Source organism: Berghia stephanieae, chromosome 3 (assembly GCF_034508935.2).
Source record: "Berghia stephanieae isolate SIO BIC M18660-M18661 chromosome 3, UCSD_Bste_1.3, whole genome shotgun sequence".
In the NCBI taxonomy this organism is placed as follows: Eukaryota; Metazoa; Mollusca; class Gastropoda; order Nudibranchia; family Aeolidiidae; genus Berghia; species Berghia stephanieae.
Genome location: NC_088362.1, coordinates 2869615 through 2894240, shown reverse-complemented (window position 1 = coordinate 2894240; position 24626 = coordinate 2869615). Strand labels below are relative to the sequence as shown.

Below are 24626 nucleotides of genomic sequence, written 5' to 3'. Positions count from 1 at the left end.
CGAGATAGTTCTAATGAAGAAAGGATTTCTGTAGTTTTGTGTTCTTGTCTGTGGGATTGTACTCTTTTTAAAAAAAAAAAGTAGGAGTGAGTAAGGTTACTTTATTTCTTTCTTTCTTTCTCTGCTTAGTCATCCATTTATTTATTCGTTTATTTTCATCATTTAAACAGTGGAAAAACTTTTATTTTTTTTCTTAATTTTTTAAATAGATCTTTTCTTTATTTTGCAGGCATCGTGGACAAATTTTTTCAAGAAAGGTGGTAAGACACAGCCTTCTGAAGGTGAAGAATGGTCATCACCAGTCAGAAAGTGGGGGCCGAAAGATGGCCCAAGCACAGCGTCCCGATTAGATTCTCTAAAGAAAAAGGAGTAAGTTTGTATAAGTTTGTCTATATTTGTGACTAATGGTCTCAAAATGGTATTATGTCAAGGAGAGCCTGTTGTTTAAAATTGGATTTCAAGCTTAACTAACCATAAAATAATATATAAATAATAATAATAATAATAATAATAATAATAATAATAATAATAATAATAATAATAATAATAATAATAATGCACACTTATATTGCGCAACCTATCCCCCTAGTTGGAGGCTCTGGGCGCATTGTTAAAATCAAATTCCAAATTCAGGTGAAAGAGTTTGATTTAATAAACTTGATAAGAATTGCTATTTCAGACAATTTATTCCAACATGATTCCAGATAGATGCCTTCAATCCTATGGTACGTATAAATGTACGCTTTAGGAGATAAGGACAAAGTGTTTACTCTAGAATATGACAACATTATGATCTTAATCTGTCGACCATCCTAATTTCTTATAGAATGTTTCAGAATTTTGATCTCAGAATAGCTTTTTAAAATTTTAGTTTTATGTTTTAGTGATTACTAGAGTGGGTTTATCGACAATGCTTTATTGACATCAATCTTACATAAACATGACAAAGATATGGTCGGTGTGATAAAAAAACAATAATGTATTCCAATCCAACTTTCTACAGAAATACTATAAATTGAACCAATGGTATCATTTCTTTCATCGGAATATTCAATTGGCGCTAGGGGAGGGGGGGGGGGGGCTATTTTAATTGAGATTTTGCGCCGAATTCAAATGTTGCTTTGTCTTAGCTTGTCATTCTCATGCTGCCTCAATCTGGTGTCAGCCATTTTGTGACGGAAATGCGAATATAGACTTTAATTTTTTTTTTTTCATTTAATAGATACAGATAATAGATACAGCTTTGCTGTACTCTCAGATAACAATTTTCATCACTGACCACCTCGAATCTTTATATATAAGACAAGAGGATGAGCACATCTGTCCTTTTTATCAGCATCTTTATTTGTCGAGAATTCAACTAATTATAATTATACCATCCTCATTGACATAACAGTACTTAAAAAAGATTGTAAATTTACTTCAAAGATTCCATTTGGAGTTGGTAGAGATTGACTGCCAATACTATCGACCAGTTTGCCGTGACGGTCATGGCCTATTGACAATTCCTAAGCTTGAGGAATCAAGATGAAATACAGAATAAAAATTAAGCTTCAAAAATAAGTACCCAAAAGAATGTTAAACCTTCCCCAGTTTTAAAGTCCTTTCTTTAGGTCTGTGAAATAAGCAAGATGAAATTACCAAAAATATTTTAATTTATTTAATTGAAAAAAGATTGCACTTGAAAAAACAAACAAACAGGAAGCAAGTGGTCAATATTTATTTTTATTTCACTTTTTATGTCAATTAGAAAAGCTCAGTCTTAACTCACTCAATCCTAGAGATTTTTGCTACTTTTCAAAATTGGAAAGAATGTAATAAAAATGAGCATGTAGATAGATAGTTTTATTCAACTATCATTAACATGTAAAAACTAAAGACCGTAGCTTTGATACTACGCCTATAATTTGTCTCAGAATAATGTAATAAATAGACATGGGGTAAAAGTAACCCGGGTAAATTACGAATATAGTCGGTGTTAGGGTTGAGTGAGTTGATAAAATGAATAAAAACCCTAATGGATATATATGTCTGGCACGTCTTCAAGCATAACCTAACCTATCGGACTGGGTGGGGATCCTGACCTCCCATAGTGGGGTACGTGCTGTGTCTTCTATCCCCCCAACCCGTTTTCCAATTGTTTCCTGTTGTTGTCTTGGAATGAGATTACTTGGTTTTGTCCTGGCCCTGGCCATAGTTCCTTGGCTGGGAGGTATACAGTCGAATGTATAGTTATAGTTTTGGAAGATGATATTTTTTTCCTTGTAAATCATCTCTCTGTTATGCATTGTATTATGTTTAGTTTACATATTATATTATATGATTTGTAAACATTTGAGTGTATTCCTCTTAGTTGGGACCTGTGCTTGTGTCTGGGTGAGACTTTTAGGTGATCTCAAACTAAGTACTTTGACAGTGTGCTCTTGGAATCTACATCTGTTTCCTATTTGAACCAATTCCCCTTTGTCTTACCTTTTCTTTTGTACTTTAATTGTAATTCTAGAACCTTTTACTATCCCATTTTCTTCCTTTTTACTGGCGCTGATATAACTTAAATGTGTTGCAAGCCGTAAAACCCTTAAAAACCAAACAAACAATAACCTATTGGATATATTTATTAGATGCCAATGACTTAATGTTTATCTATGCCTTTTTTTTCTCACATTTTTTTGGTATATTATTCATCAATTTAAAAAGAAATCTTGTTTATTTGTCTCTTCTAGCGGACTGGTCAGTGTACGAGGCTACATTCCACCTCTTGATGTTGCTGATAAAGTGACTGCCATTGCACAGTCCATCGTTGGAAGTTCCATAGATCTTCATTCCCCTGTCACAGATAGACACGTTAAATTTCAGGTAAAGTATTTATTGCTCAGACTCTTGGGGCTCATAGCATGCTCTTGTTTATTGTTTTTCAATATTTTCCACAAGATGCATAAAAATTGTTATGATCTTTGGGCACATTTCATGGATATTGTACTTTATTAAAGCTGTGTGTGTAGGGTGAGATTAAATTGAAGGTAAAAAATGTCCATAGCAAAAAAATGTGGTTCATAAAATGTGTCTAGTTGTGTCAGACAACAACCTACAGTTTAAGATCAGAATGAAAGTAGTTGAAACATATGTTATAAGTATCCTTTTATATGGTTGTGAAACGTGGACGCTTGACAAAGAATGTACGAGGCGGTTAGAGGCATTTGAGATGTGGATGTGTTGAGGTTATCGTGGACAGACAAGTATATGAATGAGGAGGTGTTGGCAAAGGTGAGGAAAGGAAGAATATTGATAGATACCATCATAAAGAGGCAGTTATGGTTTCTGGGACATGTGTGGAGAAGAGATGGAATAGAAAAGTTGAAAATGGTAGGGGCTGCCTGAAGCCGGTGATCGTAAAATACTAATGAAAGAGTGAAAATGGAGAGGCTTCGTATGGGAACAATACAGACAATGGACGTTTCAGTTACAAACCCTTCATCAGCACAACAATTGTGCTGACGAAAGGTTTGTACCCGAACGTCCATTGTATTATTCGCATACGAAGCCTCCCCATTTTCACTCTTTCGTTAATAGAAAAGTTGGTAACATCTGGGATGATAGAAGGAAAGAGAGCTAGAGGAAGACAGGGAATGACATGTATTTAAATAGCCTAAGAATGGCCAAAAGTGATTTTAAAAACAACACTGTTTTTAGCTAAATAATTTTGCACCACAATGTTGTATGTGGCCTAGCATTGTCATGAAGAAGATACCAATTTTCAGATGCCCAAAGTTCAGGTTGCTTTCTTCATACATTTTCACACAGGCATTTCAAAACTTCAGTGTAAAAATACTAGTCAAACGATCTGATCTCGTGGTACAAACTCCTTATGAACAATTCTTTGGCAATCACAAAAATCTATCAGTATTAGCTACAGTCTACTTTTCTCTGTTTTTGGACGTTTGGGACAATGCAAATTTGGAAACGACCATTCAGCCGATTGTTTTGGAGTCACTGAATTGTAACTGTAAACTAGACCCACGTCTCATCACCAGTAATGATCTTTTCGACAAATAATCTATCCTCCTCGTTTTCATCAATTAATTCTAGGAGAAATATCTATGGGTTGTTTGTTTTTATCATCTATTAAGTCATGTGGCACCGGTTTGCCGAGATTGTCTTCATCCAAATGCATTTTGTCTGAATATTCTGGTAGGACCAGTGTGGAATTCAAATGAAGGCCAAGGGGGAAAATTGATCAAAGTCCGAAAGACCCTTACTGTTCTAATGTCACAATAATTTGGTATTCCGAAAGATCCTTACTGTTCTAATGTCACAATAATTTGGTATTAAAATCAACCAAGAGCTTGTTTTTATATGCATCTGACTTGTGGTCAAAATATATACGTTTAGTAATTCACATTCAGTTCAATTCATATTATCATGTGGCGCTTTCAATGGGTATCCAAACTTTAATTTTTATTTTATCAAACGCTGAAAAATGTGACTTTGATCGTTTTTCCCCTGAAGTCTTCAAATTTGATACAAATGTTGTTAATGGTTTGTCGCATGCGATGTGGCCTGGAACTCCTAAGCCTATTTCACTTTGTGACATGACCAGACCTGCAAACTTCAACATTTAAAAATTTATCATTTATAGGAGATAAAATTTGTAGTTGCTAGAGTTCACGTTAAAAATCAACAATTAACAAGGATTGAATAACACTTTAAAAATCAACAATTTACAAGGATTGAATAACACTTTAAAAATCAACAATTTACAAGGATTGAATAACACTTAAAAAATCAACAATTTACAAGGATTGAATAACACTTAAAAAATCAACAATTTACAAGGATTGAATAACACTTAAAAAATCAACAATTTACAGGGATTGAATAACACTTAAAAAATCAACAATTTACAAGGATTGAATAACACTTAAAAAATCAACAATTTACAAGGATTGAATAACACTTAAAAAATCAACAATTTACAAGGATTGAATAACATTTTAAAAATTCCTTAAAATTATGTTAGTCTGGCATCAACTTTCATTTTCATTAAGTTTTAATGACTTTGAGATACGGATAAAGTTCTGAAATTGGAGTAAAAAATTTTTTATTCTACGAATGTTTAGTCATAGTAGGCAGAACTGCATTTCATCGCAGCTTATGACTGACTGGGTTATTTCAGTCTTCCCATTACCTTCAAGATAAACACGGGGATTGTGAAGAGAATTTTATTGTATATTTTTCATGTTCACATATGTGACCAACGGTCTCAAAGCGGTATTATGTCGGGATCCACTCGGTGAGGGAAATTGAATTTATAGCCACCAATATCAAACTTGGGTTTAATTTCTCTACGTCATGCTGGAGTATAAATACTATTTCTTGCTTTACAAAACTTCCAAGGTCCAATTTCTCATTATTCTATCTCCAAATTCACTTTTTAGGGGTCTGAATCATCCCGACATAATACCGTTTTGAGATGGAGGGTCACATATTGATAAGTTTGTAACAGTGCTATTCCCTGTAGGACAACACATTATTTGGGACTTTTTGAAAAAAAATTCTCTTGGAGCAAAGTATTTTGGGATGGGCAGACATAATGTTACAAAATAAAATACAATCAAGCTCTTTCTAATCTAAATTCTTCCAATCACATCTGAGCTTCTTGAGGATACTTGGTCCTTTTTTTATCATTCATTTTGTCAATCTATGAAGACGCACAAGGTTATTTTTCTTTTGTTTTGTATAATTTATAATTTTTCTTTTGTTTTGTATAATTTATAGTTTTTCTTTGATTTGTATAATTTATTGTTTTTCTTTTACTTTGTATAATTTATAGTTTTTCTTTGTTTTGTATAATTTATAGTTTTTCTTTTACTTTGTATAATTTATAGTTTTTTCTTTTGTATAATTTATTGTTTTTTTTTTTTTCTTTAATTTCAGCTTCTGACCAAGCTCATGTCGGAGTTTGACCACTTCGTACCCAACACAGAACTCACTGACCTTCAAACATTGGATGACATCATTGTGTTCTTCTCCACTCCAGTCAAAGACAGATCGTCTTATGAAGACATGGCCAAGCTCGATCTTCCCCCAAACTTACACATTCAGATGGAAGCAGTTCGGTTTGATGCTGAGAGAGACACTTTCTTTGACGGCAAAAATGCATTTATCGGCCGCCCCACAATAGTCAGCAGTTTAAAGCAGAGGAGAAAATACAAAGGAAATGAAGGAGAATCTAGAAATCAGAGAAATATGACACAATTTGAAGAGTCTATTGTGTATAGTCGGAAGACTTGAGTCTATTCGTATAATACCTTTTTGTATTTTATTGTTTTCCTGATTATAGTTTTATGTGATAATAAAATATAAATGTTGCGGCTCGAAGCTCGAAGAAATAGATAACAATGTGAAATTGATTTTATCCTGTGAAAATAATTAATAATGTGAAGTTGAATGTAAGCTTCAATTTAATTACAAAAACAGATCAAATGAACGTTTCGGGTTTCCCCTTTATCAACAAAACAGGATGAATGAAACACCACAGATGAATGAGATGATGTGGTAGTGGCGTAGTTAAGATGAATCATTTGATATGTTTTTGTAATTAAATTGAAGCTTACATTCAATTTCACATTATTATCTGTGATAATAAAAGAATATTTCAAGGTGGTTGGGTGTGTGTGTGTATGTGGGGGGGGGGGGGGGCAGGTTGTCGACTGATCCAAATCTGTCAGCCAGCTTTAATGGTGGAAAGGAGGAAGTCACCTTACTATATACAGTGCAATTTGGATACAAGGCAGTTGGATTGATCTTTATCAGCTGTTGACGATGGGAGTTGTTGTATCACGTTGCTATTTTCTGGGTGGGGATCCTGACCTCCCATAGTGGGCAGGGAAGTACTTACTGTGTCTTCTATCTCCTTATATCTGTTTTCCAACTTGCTTTCTGTCTTTGTCTTGGGATGAGATTACTTGGTTTAGTCCTATGCCCTGGCCGGAGTCCTGACTGGGAGGGAAACAGTCAAATGCATAGTTATTGTTTTGGGAAATTTTATTTTTTTCCTTGTAAATCATCTCTCTGTTTTGTATTATTATATTTGTTATTTTGAATGTACGCATTTGAGTGTATTTCTCTTTGTCGGACCTTGTGCTTGTGTCCAGATGAGACTTAATGGTGATCTCAAACTAAGTACATTGGTGGTATGCTCTTGGAATCTACATCTGATACCTATATGTTCTCAGTTCCCCTTTGTCCCCTCCCCCCCCCCCACCCCCTGCTTGCTCTTCTATAACAACTCTTTACAACAACACTTTATTTTGGTCCCACCAATGTTGTTGTAGAGAGATTGCACTGTACTTGCAAGGGCAGATCAATTGTTTTTTCCATATTTTTATTGGGGCTGAATTCTCCCAATAAAAACAAAGAGATTGGGAAAGTTGAATTTGAGGATACGTAATGGATTATCATAAATCTCATGTTTTATTATAAACTATTCTATCTGTAAGGCCGCAAACTGAGTGCATTCATTTCCCGTCTGGTTCGTCTTGCCCTCCATTTGACCTTTCCTCTGAGTTAGTCTCTTGTTTTATCATAGCAAAGTGAGTTCAACTCACGAGTTTTTAGTTGCTGAACCGAACAGGACCTGAGCGCAAATGCTTTATCTCCGAATTAAAATTTCTTTCAGTTTCCTACCAACAAAATGAAACAACACACACAGTTTCTTTATTATTGTTCGTAGAACTTTTGGATGATTAGGTCTCATTAAATAAATGTTTGAATCGTAATATAAACATTTTAGGGAGGCCTTCAGAAAGCTTCTACATCCCTAGTATTCTTTGTTTTTTATAATGTTCTAGTAGGGGGTTTGAGAGGGGGAAAACTTTTTTTAAAAAAAGTCCCCCCCCCCCCCCTCTTCCTAAACCCACGACAAGAACATTATAAAAAAAAGTCTCCCCCCTCCCAAACCCCCTACTAGAACATTATAAAAAACAAAGAATACTGGGGATGTAGGAGCTTTTGGAAGGCCTCCCACGTTTTAGGTTACACGTAATTTTGTTTGCTTGTATGTTTCACGTGTTTATTGTGAGTAAATTCCAGAAATTGCGTCTATGAAACACACCGGTTATTCACGAACAGGAGGCGAAAATGAATGCACTCAGCCTTAGCAATGCTGCTGGTCTTCCAATGTAGTATGATCACTGAATCATGAGTCTTCAAAATGATGACACTTTTCTTATTGTAAAAAAAAGACCAATCATAATTCATTTGATGATTGATTGGAAATTATTTTTTTTGTAATAAAAAATGTTTAACATTGAAAATCAAAAGCTTTTATATTTGCTTTTTTTTTTTTTGTTCCTTTCTTTTTTTGTTTCTCTTTCTTCTGTTTTTTTTTTTTTTCTTACACTCTGAAATAGTCTTTTAACTCACTCAATCCTAGAGATTTTTGCCACTTTTCAAAATTGGAAAAAATATATAAAAAATGAGCATTTACACAGCTAGTTTTATTCAAATACCATTAACATGCAAAAACTAAAAACATTAGCTTTGACACTACGCCTATAATTTGTCTCAGAAAAATGTAATAAATAGCATAGTAGCTGTATAAAATACGGATATAGTCAGTGCTAGATTGAGTGAGTTAAAACAAAAATGATTGTAGTGTAGTGAAAACGGTTAACCAGCGGGATGACAATGAAAATTAGAAATAAACAGAGTAAATTGCATAGTATTTTCCACTCCACTCATACTCATCTGTTACGTAATTTGTGACTCATCGCCTCGAAAGTTTATTATGTCTTGGTGGTTTAGATAATGAAAATAAAATTTTTAGCCAGAAATATGTAGCTTAAGGAAGGGGGGGGGGGGGGTATTTTAAGTACTATAATTGTATATATGGGCCCTGTACAAAGAAATATTTGAATTTGATATTGATATTCTAAAATCGTTACCAAGTCAAAGAAGTTGTGTTCAGTTGATAAAATTTATTCTCATGAATGATGAAAAAATTGGAAAAGTCAATAGTATCAAACATGCAAAAGATTTGATTAATCTGTAAATGCGTAGTTTGTCAACAAAATAGTTGAAGCTGTAAGAATTGCTACAATAATAACAATTTTAAAAATATAGCATAAACCATAAATACATAATTTTATTAAAATTAGGAGTTTTATAAAAGGATTAATTCGAGTTAATCAAAAGCAAAAGTTGTAATTAATTTGCACCAAATCAAAGACCAACGTCTCAAAAGTGTAGAAATCATCACACATCTGATCTGCAACAATTGAAACGCTGATGACAACGACAACGACGACAAAGCAGATGTTTTGTTTGTTTTTAAGGGTTTTACGGCGCTTGCAACACATTTAGGTTCTATCAGCGCCAGTATAAAGGAAGAAAATGGGATAGTAAAAAGTTCTAGAATTACAATTGAAGCACCCAAGAGAAAGTAAGACATAGGGGAACTGGGAATAAATAGGGATCAGATGTAGATTCCAAGAGCATATCACCAATGTACTTAGTTTGAGATCACCTATAAGTCTCATCCGGACACAAGCACAAAATCCATCAAAGAGGAATACACTCAAACGCTGACATTATACATTAAAAAATAACAAATATAATAATACATAACAGAGAGATGATTTACAAGGACAAAAATATCATCTCCCAAAACAATAACTATGCATTTGACTGTTTCCCTCCCAGCCAAGACTCCGACCAGGGCCAGGAAAAAAAACAACTAAGTAATCCCATTCCGAGACAAAGACAGAAAACATGTTGGAAAACAGATATAAGTTATAAGGGGATAGAAGACACAGTATGTACCTCCCTGCCCGCTATAGGAGGTCAGGATCCCCACCCAGCGACAAAGCATACCTGTCTGCTTGCACATTTTAAAATCAGTAGCCAACACAAAATTCATAAGTAACAAATGGTACAATTTTAGTAATGCTCCACCAATTAACAACAACAACAAAAAAAATACTGCGTATCTACAACCTTCTATAACGTAAAATAAATGTTGTAGACTTCCACCATTACGAGCTGGCATGTGACTAAGCTATCAAGGGCGTGAACTGAACAGTAGCCTTTATAACTTTAAGGGAACTTTTTTCTTTTCTTTCTTGGATAACTGCTGCGGGAACTTAAAAGAAAAAAAAAATAATTGTTTTTTTTTCTCCAACGCTACGACCAAATTTCTGTGAAATCAAAATCCGTAATATTTCTTCCATTTCCGTATGTCCGAAATTGTTACCTAATTTCCGTAACAATTACGGACGATCCGTAAAAGTAGGCAGGTATGACGAAGACATCTCCATCTAATCCACAACAAAAATAATTTGGAAGTATGAAACGTGTAGACAATACACAATATACAAGGCATGACTACACATTCAACAGTCTTACTCCATGAACTTTCATAAAATATTTATTCAATGGACAAAGGGGTTCTTGACTACTATGCAAACGTTTTCTACAAACAATGATGTTCAAGGAACTGTTTTCATCAAAATAATGCAGCGGCGAGGACGAGAGACGCATGCGCACAACCAACATAACGTTCTCTCTCTAATAACTTTTCCGCCGGTGCCGTCACAGACTGTGGGTGACGTCCAATCAAGGGACGCTACTCTTCCGCTAATCTCATTCCCTATAAATTGCTTTTCTCCCAGGAGTACCTGCAAATGGGTGCACACAGATTTCAGCACACTCGACTGGTGGTAGGGATGATGAGGTATTGATTCTAATTAGATTGAGTCCCAGACTCGAAGTCAAAGGCAAATGTATTTGTTCGACCCTGGGTAGGTTTAAGTCTAATATTACCGCCCCGTCCAGAAGATAGCTAGCTAATAATAATAATAATAATAATAATAATAATAATAATAATAATAATAATAATAATAATAATAATAATAATAATAATAATAATAGTAGTAGTAGTAGTAGTAATAATAATAATAATAATAATAATAATAATAATAATAATATAATAATAATAATAATAATAATAATATAGTATAATAATAATACATAATAGTAATAATAATAATAATAATAATAATAATAATAATAATAATAATAATAATAATATATAATAATAATATAATAATAATATAATAATAATAATAATAATAATAATAATAATAATATAATATAATAATAATAATCATAATAATAATAATAATAATAATAATAATAATAATAATAATAATAATAATAATAATAATAATAAATAATAAAATAATAATAATAATAAATAATAATAATAATAATAATAATAATAATAATAATAATAATAATAATAATAATAAATAATAATAATAATAATAATAAAATAATAAATAATAATAATAATAATAAAAAATAATAATAATAATAATAATAATAATAATAATAATAATATTAAATTATATAAACTTTATTCATCCAAAAAAAATGGAAATTAGTTTACAGAAAGTGGCATGCATAAAAATGTATAAACACAAAGTTGAGAATCTATGGCGACGATGTATTCACGTATATTTACGCTGAAAAAAAAACCCAATTAAAAAAAAAAACAAAAAACAAACAACAAAACGACAAAATAAACTGGGATAATAGTATCCATGCAATTTTATAAATTCTCTTTTATGAGGAACAAGGACGTTGTGAAATAATAAAATTGAAATTCAACGTTCGGTAATGTCGATAACAATAAATTGTCTTTCTTATCATATCTTTCCTGAACGAACAAAACGACTAACACAATGTAACTCGCTTATATAAACAAATGATTCAGACTAAATTTGAGCTTTTATATAGCGCAATATCCACTAAACGTGCTCAAAGCGCTTTACAAGTGGTCCCTGGCCAACAGCAACACATAACATGTAGGACGAGACATGACGCCTGTTAGGCGATATTACAAATTTTTTGGGACAGAGACAACGCTGTTAACGGCCAGGTACTCATTTTACAGAGTACGGTGAGAGAATGTGAGTAAAGAGCCTTCTCCAAGGACTCAACTATGCGCCGAGCGAGGCTCGAACCCAGGACCTTCCGATCCGAAAGCGAGTGACATACCACCAGACCACATATCCGCACTAACATGCCTTAAATAAAACTCCATATGGCAAAATAATGGCATATTGTACGTCACGGATTTAACCAACAAAAAATGTCATCTCTTGTCGTACAGCACCTAATTTTTACAGCACCCTACAGCAACACTTATTGTACAGCATCTTTTATCGTGCAACACCCCGCCTTATCGCAATAAAAGGCCATATCTGTACAGCACCCTACAGCAACACTTATTGTACAGCATCTTTTATCGTGCAACACCCCGCCTTATCGCAATAAAGGCATATCTGTACAGCACCCTACAGCAACACTTATTGTACAGCATCTTTTATCGTGCAACACCCCGCCTTATCGCAATAAAAGGCCATATCTGTACAGCACCCTACAGCAACACTTATTGTACAGCATCTTTTATCGTGCAACACCCCGCCTTATCGTAATAAAAGGCCATATCTGTACAGCATCCTACAGCATCACTAATTGTACAGCATATTTTATCGTGCAACGCCCCCTCTTATCGTAATAAAAGGCCATATCTGTACAGCACCATTTTTTGTTCAACATCTTATACTTATATTGTACAGCACCCGTTGACGCCCAACATAACATATCGTTCAGTACCCTTTATTATACAGCACCCTATGTCGTGCAAGCACCCTATATCTTACATGACTCCATATCGCACAGCATCTCATATCGTACAACATCAGTGACATATGAAGTCCTAGTACAGCACCCATCATTGTCGTACAAGACCCCGTGTCTTACATCACCCCTTATCGTACGGCACTCCATTCTGTTCAACCGTGGCCATCGTAAAGTGATGGCCTGACACTGACCAAAAAACGACGTCTCAATGCCAGTCTTTTGCCACAAAAGAAAACAAATTGTGAGTTGTATTCAATAGTTCAACCAATGAAATAACTTGTTTCCATGAGCTCTACTAACGACAACTCACTAGGCGGTGCAAAAACGAAATAATGACGTCAAACTGCCAGTACTTTTGGATTTCAGTATCAGGCTATAACACAACGATGGCTACGGTTCCACACCCCATAGTGTACAACACCTTTTATCGTACACTTCTGAGAGATATCGTCGCCTCCAAATTAATTAGACGCATTATACCAGGCAGAAGAAGATTTCCATTAGAGACCTTAATTTGTGATATAGGGAATAAGATTAGCGGAAGAGTAGCGTCCCTAGATTGGACGTCACCCATAGTCTGCGTCTCTCGTCCTCCCTCTCTAATAACTTTTCCGCCGGTGACGTCACAGACTATGGATGACGTCCAATCAAGGGACGCTACTCTTCCTCTAATCTCATTCCCTATTATGGGAATATTCCATTCTATTTGTAATTTAATCTTTTCTACAATAACAAAAGGGCTTTAACTTGAGTTTAGTCATACACTCATCTTGTCCTCTGTACATATTCAATCTTACAACATCCCCCACCACTTCACTTTTATAACTCTTCGTGTCGTAGGACAATGTAGCCTCGAACGTTGCATCTCCCGGGAACGTTTCTATTGTCACTTGATGATAAGATCTCGTTTCCTCCGCACTTTCCATCTCCACTGGCAACACAGAAATCACCGATTTCAAGGTCAACTGTTTGCAAATTCCTCTATATTTTCTAGTCTTGGACACAATGACTTCGTATAAAGTGTACACCAAAACTGTAGTCATCGTTTCCGGGGTTTTAGCAATTTGAATACGAGAACACAAGCAGTACTTTCGGGGAATCCCCGCATCCTTACACGTCCTATCAAACGGAATTTCCCGAAGTAAGCTTATTCCTCTTTTCGGCGCTGTTATTTCCTTTTCTATCGTTGATACTGGTGAGAAGTTTAACAAATCTTGAAGAGTGGCGTGAATGTCAAAGAAGGTGGCCAGACGGTGTTGGTTTTTGGCAAACGTAGCCATAATATCGGGATATTTTTCCTGGAACCATTGTGGGAAGACGAAGAAGACAAATGGCATTCTGGACTCTAACATTCCTTGGAACATTTTCCTGGAATTGAGTAAAAATTAGATAGAAGCGAATAAGTAAAACATGTCATTGAAAGTAAGGCTTAAAAAAGACGATACTTAGAATAACAGATGTCCACAACTTCGAGTAAAGAAAATTTGTCCTCCAAATATCGATCGATGACGATAAATGACCCTTATCTAGACACAAACTCTCAAACCTGGGACTTCTTGAAGCACAGATTTTCTATTACTACTACTACTACTACTACTACTACTACTACTACTACTACTACTACTACCACCACTACTACCACCACTACTACCACCACTACTACCACCACTACTACCACCACTACCACCACCACTACTACTACTACTACTACTACTACTACTACTACTACTACTACTACTACTACTACTACTACTACTACTACTACTACTACTTCTTCTTCTTCTTCTTCTTCTTCTTCTACTACTACTACTACTACTACTACTACTACTACTACTACTACTACTACTACTACTACTACTACACCCCCCAAAAAAACCCCCAAAAACCTACCGGACTTTCCCGAACCTTCCCCCGTGGTCACTGAACACCACAATAACTGTGTTATGATGGGTGTTCCTTCGTTTGATGTCCTGGAAGAAAGAGAGGTAAAACTCGTCCCCTCGACTGGCCAGGGAAGCGAAGTCATGCGACAAGCGGGTGAAAAAGTTGTAGGAAAAGTATGGAGTTGCCCTGTAAATGAAATAAACAAAATCCAGAAATTAGATGCAGAAAAATGGGGCCCAACGCTTCAAACAGGCATCAAGTATCAAAAACCTGGAATTTTAGTAAATACAAATTATTGAAGAGAATGAGTGTAAGTTCTTAACTTTGTCGAGTTCATATGAATGGAGAATCGAACAAATTTGTTTGATTTTAACGCATGGTGAACTCGAGAGAATTATTGCTGAATAAAAAACCCTAAAAAAATTTCAATGTTCTGAACATAAACTTTATCAACTTTACCCTTTGACTTTTGACACCAATATGACCACCCGCCTGAAAACGTTTATGAAAGGTTGATTTAAATTCTAAAAATTGAATGTTTTGTAACAATACGCTTCAACATTCGTAACGTCACTTCCCTCGTAATGACGCATGGTAACTTAGTAACTGGCTCAAAACTATCAGAACAATGGCGGACGCCTTTATGTAAATTTCTCCGACGAGCATAAAAGCGTATCCAGAGGAAAAAAACATTATAAATCTGATCATGTTTTGACTTTTACACATTCTGATTACAAGACATATGAAAAATTCTAACCAGCATGAAGAATAAAAAGTACCAATTTTCTTTGTTTAGAACCACGCTACTCGCCGTTGCTGAGCGACGTGACATCAGACTATTGAATCCAATTACAAAACTTGGCTTAAGTTATATGTTTAAATGAAGACAAAGAAAATAACTTTTTAAAACAAGTAACACAGACTAAAATCCAAAATATTTAGTCATGATAACGAAAAATCACCTTGTGACATCTTGTTAAACTCATCATAATATTATTTTGAGACACTGTCACATATATACATACAGCATAGGGAATGAGATTAGCGGAAGAGTAGCGTCCCTTGATTGGACGTCACCCATAGTCTGTGACGTCACCGGCGGAAAAGTTATTAGAGAGAGAACGTCATGTTGGTTGTGCGCATGCGTCTGTCATCCTCGCGGCATGCGCACAACCAACATGACGTTCTCTCTCTAATAACTTTTCCGCCGGTGACGTCACAGCCTATGGGTGACGTCCAATCAAGGGACGCTACTCTTCCGCTAATCTCATTCCCTATACTTGTTCCTGATAAGATCCTTTGTCGTACATAAAATCAAAAGATTCCCTTTTACAACACAGTGTTCAAAGACAAAATTTATGGAAGTATTTTGTTTGCTTCTCTTTCTAGCCACAAATAAAGTGAAATGTCTATGCTTTAAAAAGGTTATGAACCTAGATAATGGTTTTGAACATGCAGGAAACCGCTTTTAATGTTCAATAATGACTGATCATGATGGTTTAATATGTGACCCTTCGCCTCAAAACGGTATTATGTCGGATTGGTTAAGATGTTGAAAATTGAATATATAGCCAGAAATATCAGTCTTGTGTTGAGTTTGTATGTTTTATTGAGGAGAATGGATACCATATTTTAGGGTGCTAATGCCAACAATTTATATTTTTGACCAGTTTAACATTAAATTCGGCTTTTAAGCATCTGGTTCGTTCCGACATAATACCGTTTTGAGACAATGGGTCACATATAAGCAAAGATGTAGGGATCATTATCAGCGGATTTGTCGTCTTTGAAAACAACTAATCTGGAGTTGTTGAGGGCTGTCATTTGAATTGACACAAGAATTTTGCGCCTACCTCTCTGATAATCCCCTAAACTCGTTGTGCCATCAGCAAACAAAAGTCGCTTCTTTTACAATTGCCTTTTATCCATTCCTAAACAGCTCGTATATGATCATGCATGTGGTCGGCGAGGATAAACAAACAAAAAAAAAAAATGGAGGGGGAGAGGGGGGGGGGGGGGGGGGAGGGGGAGAGGGGGAGAGGGGGGGGGGGGGGGAATATTCCCTTATGCATTGAAAAACAAAGTAATGACTCCACACACCAGTGTCTTCAGTCACTCTTGTGTGACAGTTGGCATTTTCATTTATGCTATAGCAGAAAGATGCCATATGTGACTCAACGTCTCAAAACGGTATTATGTCAGGATAACCCAGATGCTAAAAAGTCAAATTAAACTTAAACTGGACAAAATTATGGATTATTGGTATTCAGCAACCTGAAATATGATATTCATTCTTCTCAATAAAGTTTACAAACTCAACACAAGTCTGATATTTCTGGCTACAGATTTAATTTTCAGCATCTTAATCATCCCGACTTAATACCGTTTTGAGGCGAGGGGTCACAAATGATGCATATCGATATAAGATTTTTAATCGTGGGGACAGCGAGACAGATCAAGGTAGTAATTTCTTCCCATATTGATTTATTCCATAAAGTTTAACAATCCGTGTAAGGCCAGGAATTGACAATTTAGCACAAGACGGATCAACGAATGAATACCATAGCCTATTATTATCAATGCCGGCCCGCGAGTATTTGTAAGGCGATGATTTGGGCCATTCGTCCATCATTACCCTAGTGACAATATTATTTTTATTTTAACTTGTCGTTATATTATAGGTCTTGAGGCAAAGTAAAAATTGTCATAACTTATGGTTTGATATAATCGCAATGAAATAAGCTATGATGTTTCATGACTTAGGAGAAGATGATTGTTTTTAAAATACCGAGATCACGAGTGTGAACAAAAAAATTGTAGCCTAATCATAATTTGTTAGTTGTCTACTAATTCTATTCACGTTGCTAGTCTTTCTCGAGGTTATAGATAGTTCGAAGATGACGTCACTCAGGTCTTTGTTATTGTTTTTTGCCATCCGCGTTTATGAGTAATGCTCACTGAACTGTATTAACCAGACTATAAACGTTCATGGATACACACAGTTTTGTGTGTTGGTCCGTTATACTTTCGGATGGCAATGTTATGAGCTTCTTAGCCAAGCGCACACTATCTATATTATTTGAAAAGCCATACATTGGTAACAGCGAATAAAAATCACAAAACAAACAAAGCTTCAGCGTAATATCCATTAAATGTGTTTAAAGCACTTAACAAGGGGTCCCAAGCCAACAGCAATAGTTACATGTACAGTTCTCCTTGTGATATTAAGCATTCTTGCGACATTGGTCACAGACTGTCCAGCTTGAAGATGACCAATGGCACGTGCATGTTGTTCTTAACTAAGTCGTGGCATCGCGTAGATTAATGGATGGTATTTTGCATTGTGTTTTCCTGCCTTGAAAATGTTTCAAGAAGACACAGATGGCAAAAAAAAAAATAATAAAAATACACACTTCCTGTCCAGGGTAAGGGGCTAAAAGGTTATTTTAGCATGTGCGCGTCGTGGTGAGCGAATTTCACGTCAAAAACAAAAACATCAACCATCGGTACACAGAAAGGCTAATGGTAAACAACTCAGTGGAAAATAATTAGCCTACGCCAAGGGATAAAAAAAGTAACGACGATTTTAAATGTGTGTATAGATAGTATGCGCTTGGCCAAGAAGCTCACAACATTGCCATCCGGAAGTATGAAGGACCAACACACAAAACGGTGTGTATCCATGAACATTTATAGTCAGGTTAATACAGTTCAGTGAGTATTACTCATAAACGCGGATGGCAAAAAACAATAACAAAGGCCAGAATGACATCATCTTCGAACTATCTATAGATAGAATGCGCTTGGCCAAGGAGTTCACAACATTGCCATCCGGAAGTATAACGGACCAACACACAAACTCTGTGTAACCATGAACTCTTATAGTCTGGTTAATACAGTTTAGTGAGAACAACTCACAAACGCGGATGGCAAAAACAATAACAAAGGCCTGAGTGACGTCAATTCGAACTATCTATACTTTCGTTTGATTGCGAGTAAATAATCCTGGATAAATTAATTTGTATCTATTGGGGGGGGGGGGGGGGGCATTAAAAAGGTTCTAGACATAACTGGAATTTCGTATATAAAAAAAAAAACATCGAAGTGAATAATTAGTATACAGGGACTGGTGTAAGGTATGAATCTGACAAGGTGTGTATGAAATAGGGCCAGACGAAACAGAACTAAAAATTACAAGAAAAATATTATTCCACAAATAAACAGCCTGCGTGGACCAGGCATCAACCTCAGACCTGTCTATTGGGTAGCTAGCTTCTGTGATGTTATGTTTGAACGTCTGACTTGTCATCAAGAGGTCCGGGGTTCGATCTCGTTGCGAAGCAGGGAATGTTTCGAGATAAATTTTTGTTGTTGATATCTTTCTCATTGCTTTCTCTGACATGTTTCATACACACTTTTTTTTCAATAGTCTGATCTCACGCCGTCCGGCAACGGCGGCCATCTTGGTTCTAAACAAAGAAAATCATTATTTTATATTCTTCATGCTGGCTAGAACTTTTCATATGCCTTGTGATCAGAATGTGTAAAAGTCAAAACATGATCAAATTTATGTTTTTTTTTCCCTCTGGATACGCTTTTATGGTCGCCGGAGAAATATTTCATAAGGGTGTGCGCCATTGTTCCGATAGTTTAGAGCCAGTGTTACTAAGTTACCATGCGTCATTAGGAAGAAAGTGACGTTACGACTGTTGAAGAGTATTATAGATTGGCTCTTTCGTGCATGTGTTTTATCGACATTATAAGTTTGAGATAACGGGTCATATTTTATTATGCATTCATTGCACTCACGGTCTCTGATGTGTCTGCTCCGTTGTTTCGTTCCATACCGATGTCATTTGTAGCACATAGTCCAATAAATGTTTAACTTCCGGTGTATCTCCAATACAGTTTTCTTTCATGATTCCATGTTCTCTATCGATATATGTTTTTGCCTGTATCGGTCTTACAAAGTAGTCAAACGGAGGTTTCTTCCAGCCCATTTTTTGGTAATGAAAAGCTGACATCCATGTTACATCAGTCAAAAAAGTTGTACGATACCCAGCTTTTTTGTACTTATTCCAAATAAACAAATGATCAATTTTGTCGAAATAATCTTTGAACGTCCACTGTTGAAGAAGCTCTTCCTCGTGTAGTCCCGTGAGAAGAGGTATTATGTTTGGAAATGTGTTTTGTCCCACTTTATTAAACTTATGCAATGCCTTTGCCTTGAATTCATTTAAAAGAAAATTTCTCGTTTTTGGCATGGATCTTTCAAACGCCTGTTTGGACATTCCGTCGATACCAACTAAAAGGATATTCAACGTCTCTGACGGAGTTTTGGATTTTAAGTGGTTCTGGTGTTTACGATGGGCCCTTTCTTCCACTCGTGCCTTCATGATAAACCTGGAAATGAAAGACCTGGATACAATAAGTTCTTTATTATAACATCTGACATATAAATAGTCATCTTCTTTCTTTAAATGAATTTTGTCTGAAAACTTTTCAGACCATACGTAAGGTTGTAGATCGTAATCGCTGCCACTCTCCATTTTCAAAGGTGTATATCGGCAATATTCGTATTCAATTGTTAATTGCATTGCTTTTGTCTTATTGACTTTGAGCCAAGTTTGTCGATAGAGGAAGACTAGTCCAGGCATGCTGGCATTGTGCGTACAATCAACTGTAGGATGCTCGAAAACGTACTCCATGACCGCTTTGGTGAAGGGGTTGACGATAGGAAAGGGACACACTTTATCATCGTCTTCTTCTCCTAGAAATGGCAGCTGGTGTCCAATGCTCGGTGTACCATTTTTGGAAAATGTATCCTGGTATTTAGTTACTTTGACCGTTGAAAAGGTGGACCAGGTGACGATGAAAAGGACAACATAGAGCATGGTGCCCAGGAAAAACAACGAAATCTGGGATTGTCTGGACATCTTCAGTTGTTTTATCTGCGGATGGAAAAAAAAAAGTAAAGGGTTAAATGAATAAGAAATGAGAGTTTCGATAGCTCAGTTGGTAGAGCACTCGCTTCACAAGCATAGGGGCCGAGATCGATCCCGGATGCAGTCGAGATATATTTCTGAACCCCCCCCCCCCCTTGTCCACCCAGCAGTGTTTGAGTTGCTGGGTCTGTTTGATCTGACGGAAAGTAATTTGTGATAGACTAGCATCCTATCCGAATAGTAGCAAGAAATTGCTATTTCCCTCTTCACGCTATAGTAATCGGGATAAACTCCGGCTCCATGGGCCTAGTGGCTCTTAAGGAGGAATAAGAAATCGGTTGTATGTAACACATCCCCTCAAAACGGTATTATGTTGAGTTGATTTGAATGCTAAAAATTGAAATGTAATGTAAACGAAATACAATACTTAGAGCTGTTCTTTTAAGTAATACACCATGAATATCCCGAAGTTATAGTTATTTAATCTTAACCCGCTCCCTACCACCCATAGGAAAATCGTCACATTCGTTTTAAAAAATTGAGCTTTTATATAGCGCAATATCCACTTAACGTGCTCAAAGCGCTTTACAAGGGGTCCCTGGTCAACAGCAACATTTAACATGTAGGACGAGACATGACGCCTGTTAGGCAATATTACAATTTTTCGGACAAAGACAACGCTGTTAACGGCCAGGTACTCATTTTACACCTGAGTACGGTGAGAGAATGTGAGTAAAGAGTCTTTTCCAAGGACTCAACTATGCATCGAGCGAGGCTCGAACCCAGGACCTTCCGATCCGAAAGCGAGTGTCATACCACTAGACCACATAGACGCAATTTTCTTATTCTGATTTCATTTTGTTATAGTTATAGCCATAAAACTCGACACTGTGTTGCAGAGCTAATTATTCTGAACAAAATATAGAATATACTCGTTGCTAATCTGTTTGAAAAATTTATTTGTGTGTTGGGGGAGTGTGACGTTTTGGGGTAAAATTCTGAAAATAGTGCGGCTATGTGGTCTAGTGGTATGACACTCGCATTCGGATCGGAAGGTCCTGGGTTCGAGCCTTGCGCTCGGCGCATAGTTGAGTCCTTGGAAAAGGCTCTTTACTCAATTCTCTCACCGTACTCAGGTGTAAAATGAGTACCTGGTCATTAACAGCGTTGTCTTTGTCCGAAAAATTGTAATATCGCCTAACAGACGTCATGTCTCGTCCTACATGTTAAATGTTGCTGTTGACCAGGGACCCCTTGTAAAGCGCTTTGAGCACATTTAGTGGATATTGCGCTATATAAAACCCAATAATTTAAAATAGCTGGTAAGGAGAGAGTTAAAATCTCTTTTTTGGGCATCCTGTTCATCCTGACATGATGTCGTTTCAGAGGATAATGTAAATGTTGCTGCTCGAAGCTCGAAGACATAAATAATAACGTGAAGTTGAATGTAAGCTTCAATTTAATTACAAAAACAGATCAAATGAACGTTTCGGGTTTCCCCTTTATCAACAAAGCAGGATGAATGAAACACCACAGATGAATGAGATAATGTGGTAGTGGCATCTCATTCATATGTGGTGTTTCATTCATCCTGTTTTGTTGATAAAGGGGAAACCCGAAACGTTCATTTGATCTGTTTTTGTAATTAAATTGAAGCTTACATTCAACTTCACATTATTAATTATTTTCAGAGGACAAAACACAGAGGGTGATTACTTTGAAATAATAGGCTGATTGATATTTGTGAACCACCTTCTCAAAACGGTATTATGTCGGAACGAACCAGATGCTTAAAAGCCGAATTTAATGTTAAAATGGTCAAAAATATAAATTGTTGGCATTAGCACCCTAAAATATGGTATCCATTCTCCTCAATAAAACATACAAACTCAATACAAGACTGATATTTCTGGCTATAAATTCAATTTTCAACATCTTAACCATCCCGACTTAATACCGTTTTGATGCGAAGGGTCACATTTGGGTTCTCCAGCTACAGTTCACGATGAACTCCTTCCTTACCTAGCCTTTTCCAAAGACTCAATAAATACCTTCAACTGTCGTAACGTCACTTCCCTCGTAATGACGCAAGGTAAGTTAATAACTGGCTCTAAACTATCTGAACAATGGCGGACGCGCTTATGAAATATTTCTCCGACGAGCATAAAGGCGTATCCAGAGGGGAAAATAAATTATAAATCTGATCATGTTTTGACTTTCACACATTCTGATCACAAGAAATATGAAAAGTTCTAGCTGGCATGAAGAATAAAAAGTACCGATTTTCATTGTTTAGAACAACGATGGCCGCCGTTGCATCGCTTTTATCGGGACTGGAAAGGCTTAGTCTGTGTAATATGGGCAAGTGCGTTACATCGGTGGGGTCTAACTTCCTGTCCAATATGTCCCCGCTGGGGGCAAGAACCCGAGACGGCAGAGCATCTAGTCGAAAGGTGTGTTGTGACGATGCTACCCGGCGGGTTCGCGACGGTGCACGAATGCGGACCGGACTTTGCTGATTGGGCCGATCGTCATAACATAGTAGTGTGAGAACCATAAGAGGCTGCTGTGTAATATGATGGGGGAGTGTTTACACTTTACACCGCTTATTAACCAGTAGATTTTTCACCAATGAAAACTTGGAAAATGTGACACACCTTCACACGTGCTCGGACAAACATAGTTGGTTGTTTATAAACAATAACGTGAACGAATTCGACCTCCATCTGATCGTTGTTATTGTTTTTATATTGACAAATGGGTGACTAGTTATCACATGGTTTTCTCGATCATATTAACAAACGTTTACGTTTACACATAGTTTTCTGTGTTGATTCTACTGATCAAGCGGTAGAACAGTGGATATTTTACTTAACACATACCATCGATAGTAAAACCTGTGTAGTTTGCTGTGTCTACCAATCACTGCCATTGTTTATATTATGACAATTGTCCGAGAGGCGTGGTTATCTACCGGTTAATTAACCCCATAATTTTAATAAGAGGATACTCTCCCACGTTATGAATCCTTTTTAACACGATTACAGTGGATTTTAAAGGTTATGTAAAGTTTGAACTTATGCAAAGATGTCAACATTCATAAATATTATTGTCACTTTTCTGAGCATGAATCTGATCATTTGATATCTCATAATAGAAGATGGCAAACTAAAGTTGAAAAAATGCCTATCCTAATTTCGTTTTAACTTATACACATAATTAAGGCATTCTATTGTGTTCTTATTCTAAAATGTATTTCCTGTGACTCACCAGAATTGTGTAGCGTAGCGGTAATTCAAGAATAAAAAACAATTGCGTATTTTTAACGATAATGACGAACTAGCACATTAGAACTCCCCGAGGAACTTTTGAAAAATATATTATAGTATTGTTCACTTTGAGTTACCGTAGTTCATTTCACACAGTTGTCGCCGCAAATTCAACACTGCCACGAACAAAATAATAATTTCATATGACCAGTTCTAATGGAGACCAGTTGAAGCATTTGTGACCCACCGTATCAAAGCGGTGTTATGTCGGGATCCACTCGGTAAGGGAAATTGAATTTATAGCCACAAATATCCAACTTGGGTTTAATTTCTGTACGTTATCGTGGAGTATAAAGACTATTTCTTGCATTGCAAAAACTTCTGAGCTCCAATTTATCATAATTCTATCTCTAAATTCACTTTTTGGGGTCTGAATCCTCCCGACATGATACCGTTTTGGGACGGAAGGTCACATTTGTTCTGGTTCATGTTATGATCAGACATAACGTTCATGTGTTGACATTGTTGTTGTAAATGAAAAATGTATCTATACAAATTCTATTCCATAGTTAGTGTTGACAACGCGTACTCTTTTATTACGATTGAACACAGGACGAAACTCTCTTGTCACGGTACACTGGTTGGGGGGCGAAAGACTCTCTGCCCCCCCCCCCCTGACCCCTGACCCCTGCCCTCCACCCCTGACCCCGAACCCCGACGCTTCTTTTATCACTTCGCGTCCACTATGCCTAACGCAAAGTGTTCATTCCATCTCTCTCCTCTCTCTCTCTCTCTCTCTCCCCTCTCTCTCTCTCTTTCT

General features: G+C 36.2%; 2 protein-coding genes across 3 annotated transcripts in view; one reads left to right on the top strand and one right to left on the bottom strand.

Annotated features, from left to right (window-relative positions):
* Nucleotides 1–8321, top strand: part of LOC144967026 (uncharacterized) — an 11217-nt gene extending 2896 nt beyond the window's left edge. Inside the window, exons 2-4 of the mRNA XM_078903770.1 lie at nt 230–369; nt 2724–2856; nt 5935–8321. Coding sequence (XP_078759896.1) covers nt 230–369; nt 2724–2856; nt 5935–6291 — 630 coding nt within the window. The 3' untranslated portion in view covers nt 6292–8321. The remainder of the gene's footprint in view (nt 1–229; nt 370–2723; nt 2857–5934) is intronic.
* A 3271-nt stretch (nt 8322–11592) lies between these two features.
* On the bottom strand, nt 11593–24385 carry LOC144967025 (uncharacterized). 2 transcript variants are annotated; one of them, XM_078903769.1, is made up of 5 exons: nt 24227–24385; nt 23808–23982; nt 19402–20543; nt 14599–14778; nt 11593–14076 (listed from the first exon to the last, which is right to left on the bottom strand). In XM_078903769.1, the coding sequence occupies exons 3-5, from the start codon at nt 20526–20528 to the stop codon at nt 13422–13424; spliced, it is 1962 nt and encodes a 653-aa protein (XP_078759895.1). In that variant the 5' UTR covers nt 20529–20543; nt 23808–23982; nt 24227–24385; the 3' UTR covers nt 11593–13421. The 2 variants fall into 2 exon arrangements, with proteins under 2 accessions (XP_078759895.1, XP_078759894.1); XM_078903768.1 differs by having other exon boundaries at nt 23808–24385.
* Between the last annotated feature and the right edge of the window lie 241 nt (nt 24386–24626).

What these genes read in the sequence shown, in the direction of transcription:
- LOC144967025 (XM_078903768.1), bottom strand. Translation starts at nt 20,528, where the DNA reads ATGTCCAGACAATCCCAGATTTCGTTGTTTTTCCTGGGCACCATGCTC. An exon ending in GAGCAGACACATCAGAGACC is followed by an intron (nt 14,779 to 19,401) that starts GTGAGTGCAATG and finishes TTTCATTTACAG; the next exon opens with GGCAACTCCATACTTTTCCT. An exon ending in GGAAGGTTCGGGAAAGTCCG is followed by an intron (nt 14,077 to 14,598) that starts GTAGGTTTTTGG and finishes ACTCAATTCCAG; the next exon opens with GAAAATGTTCCAAGGAATGT.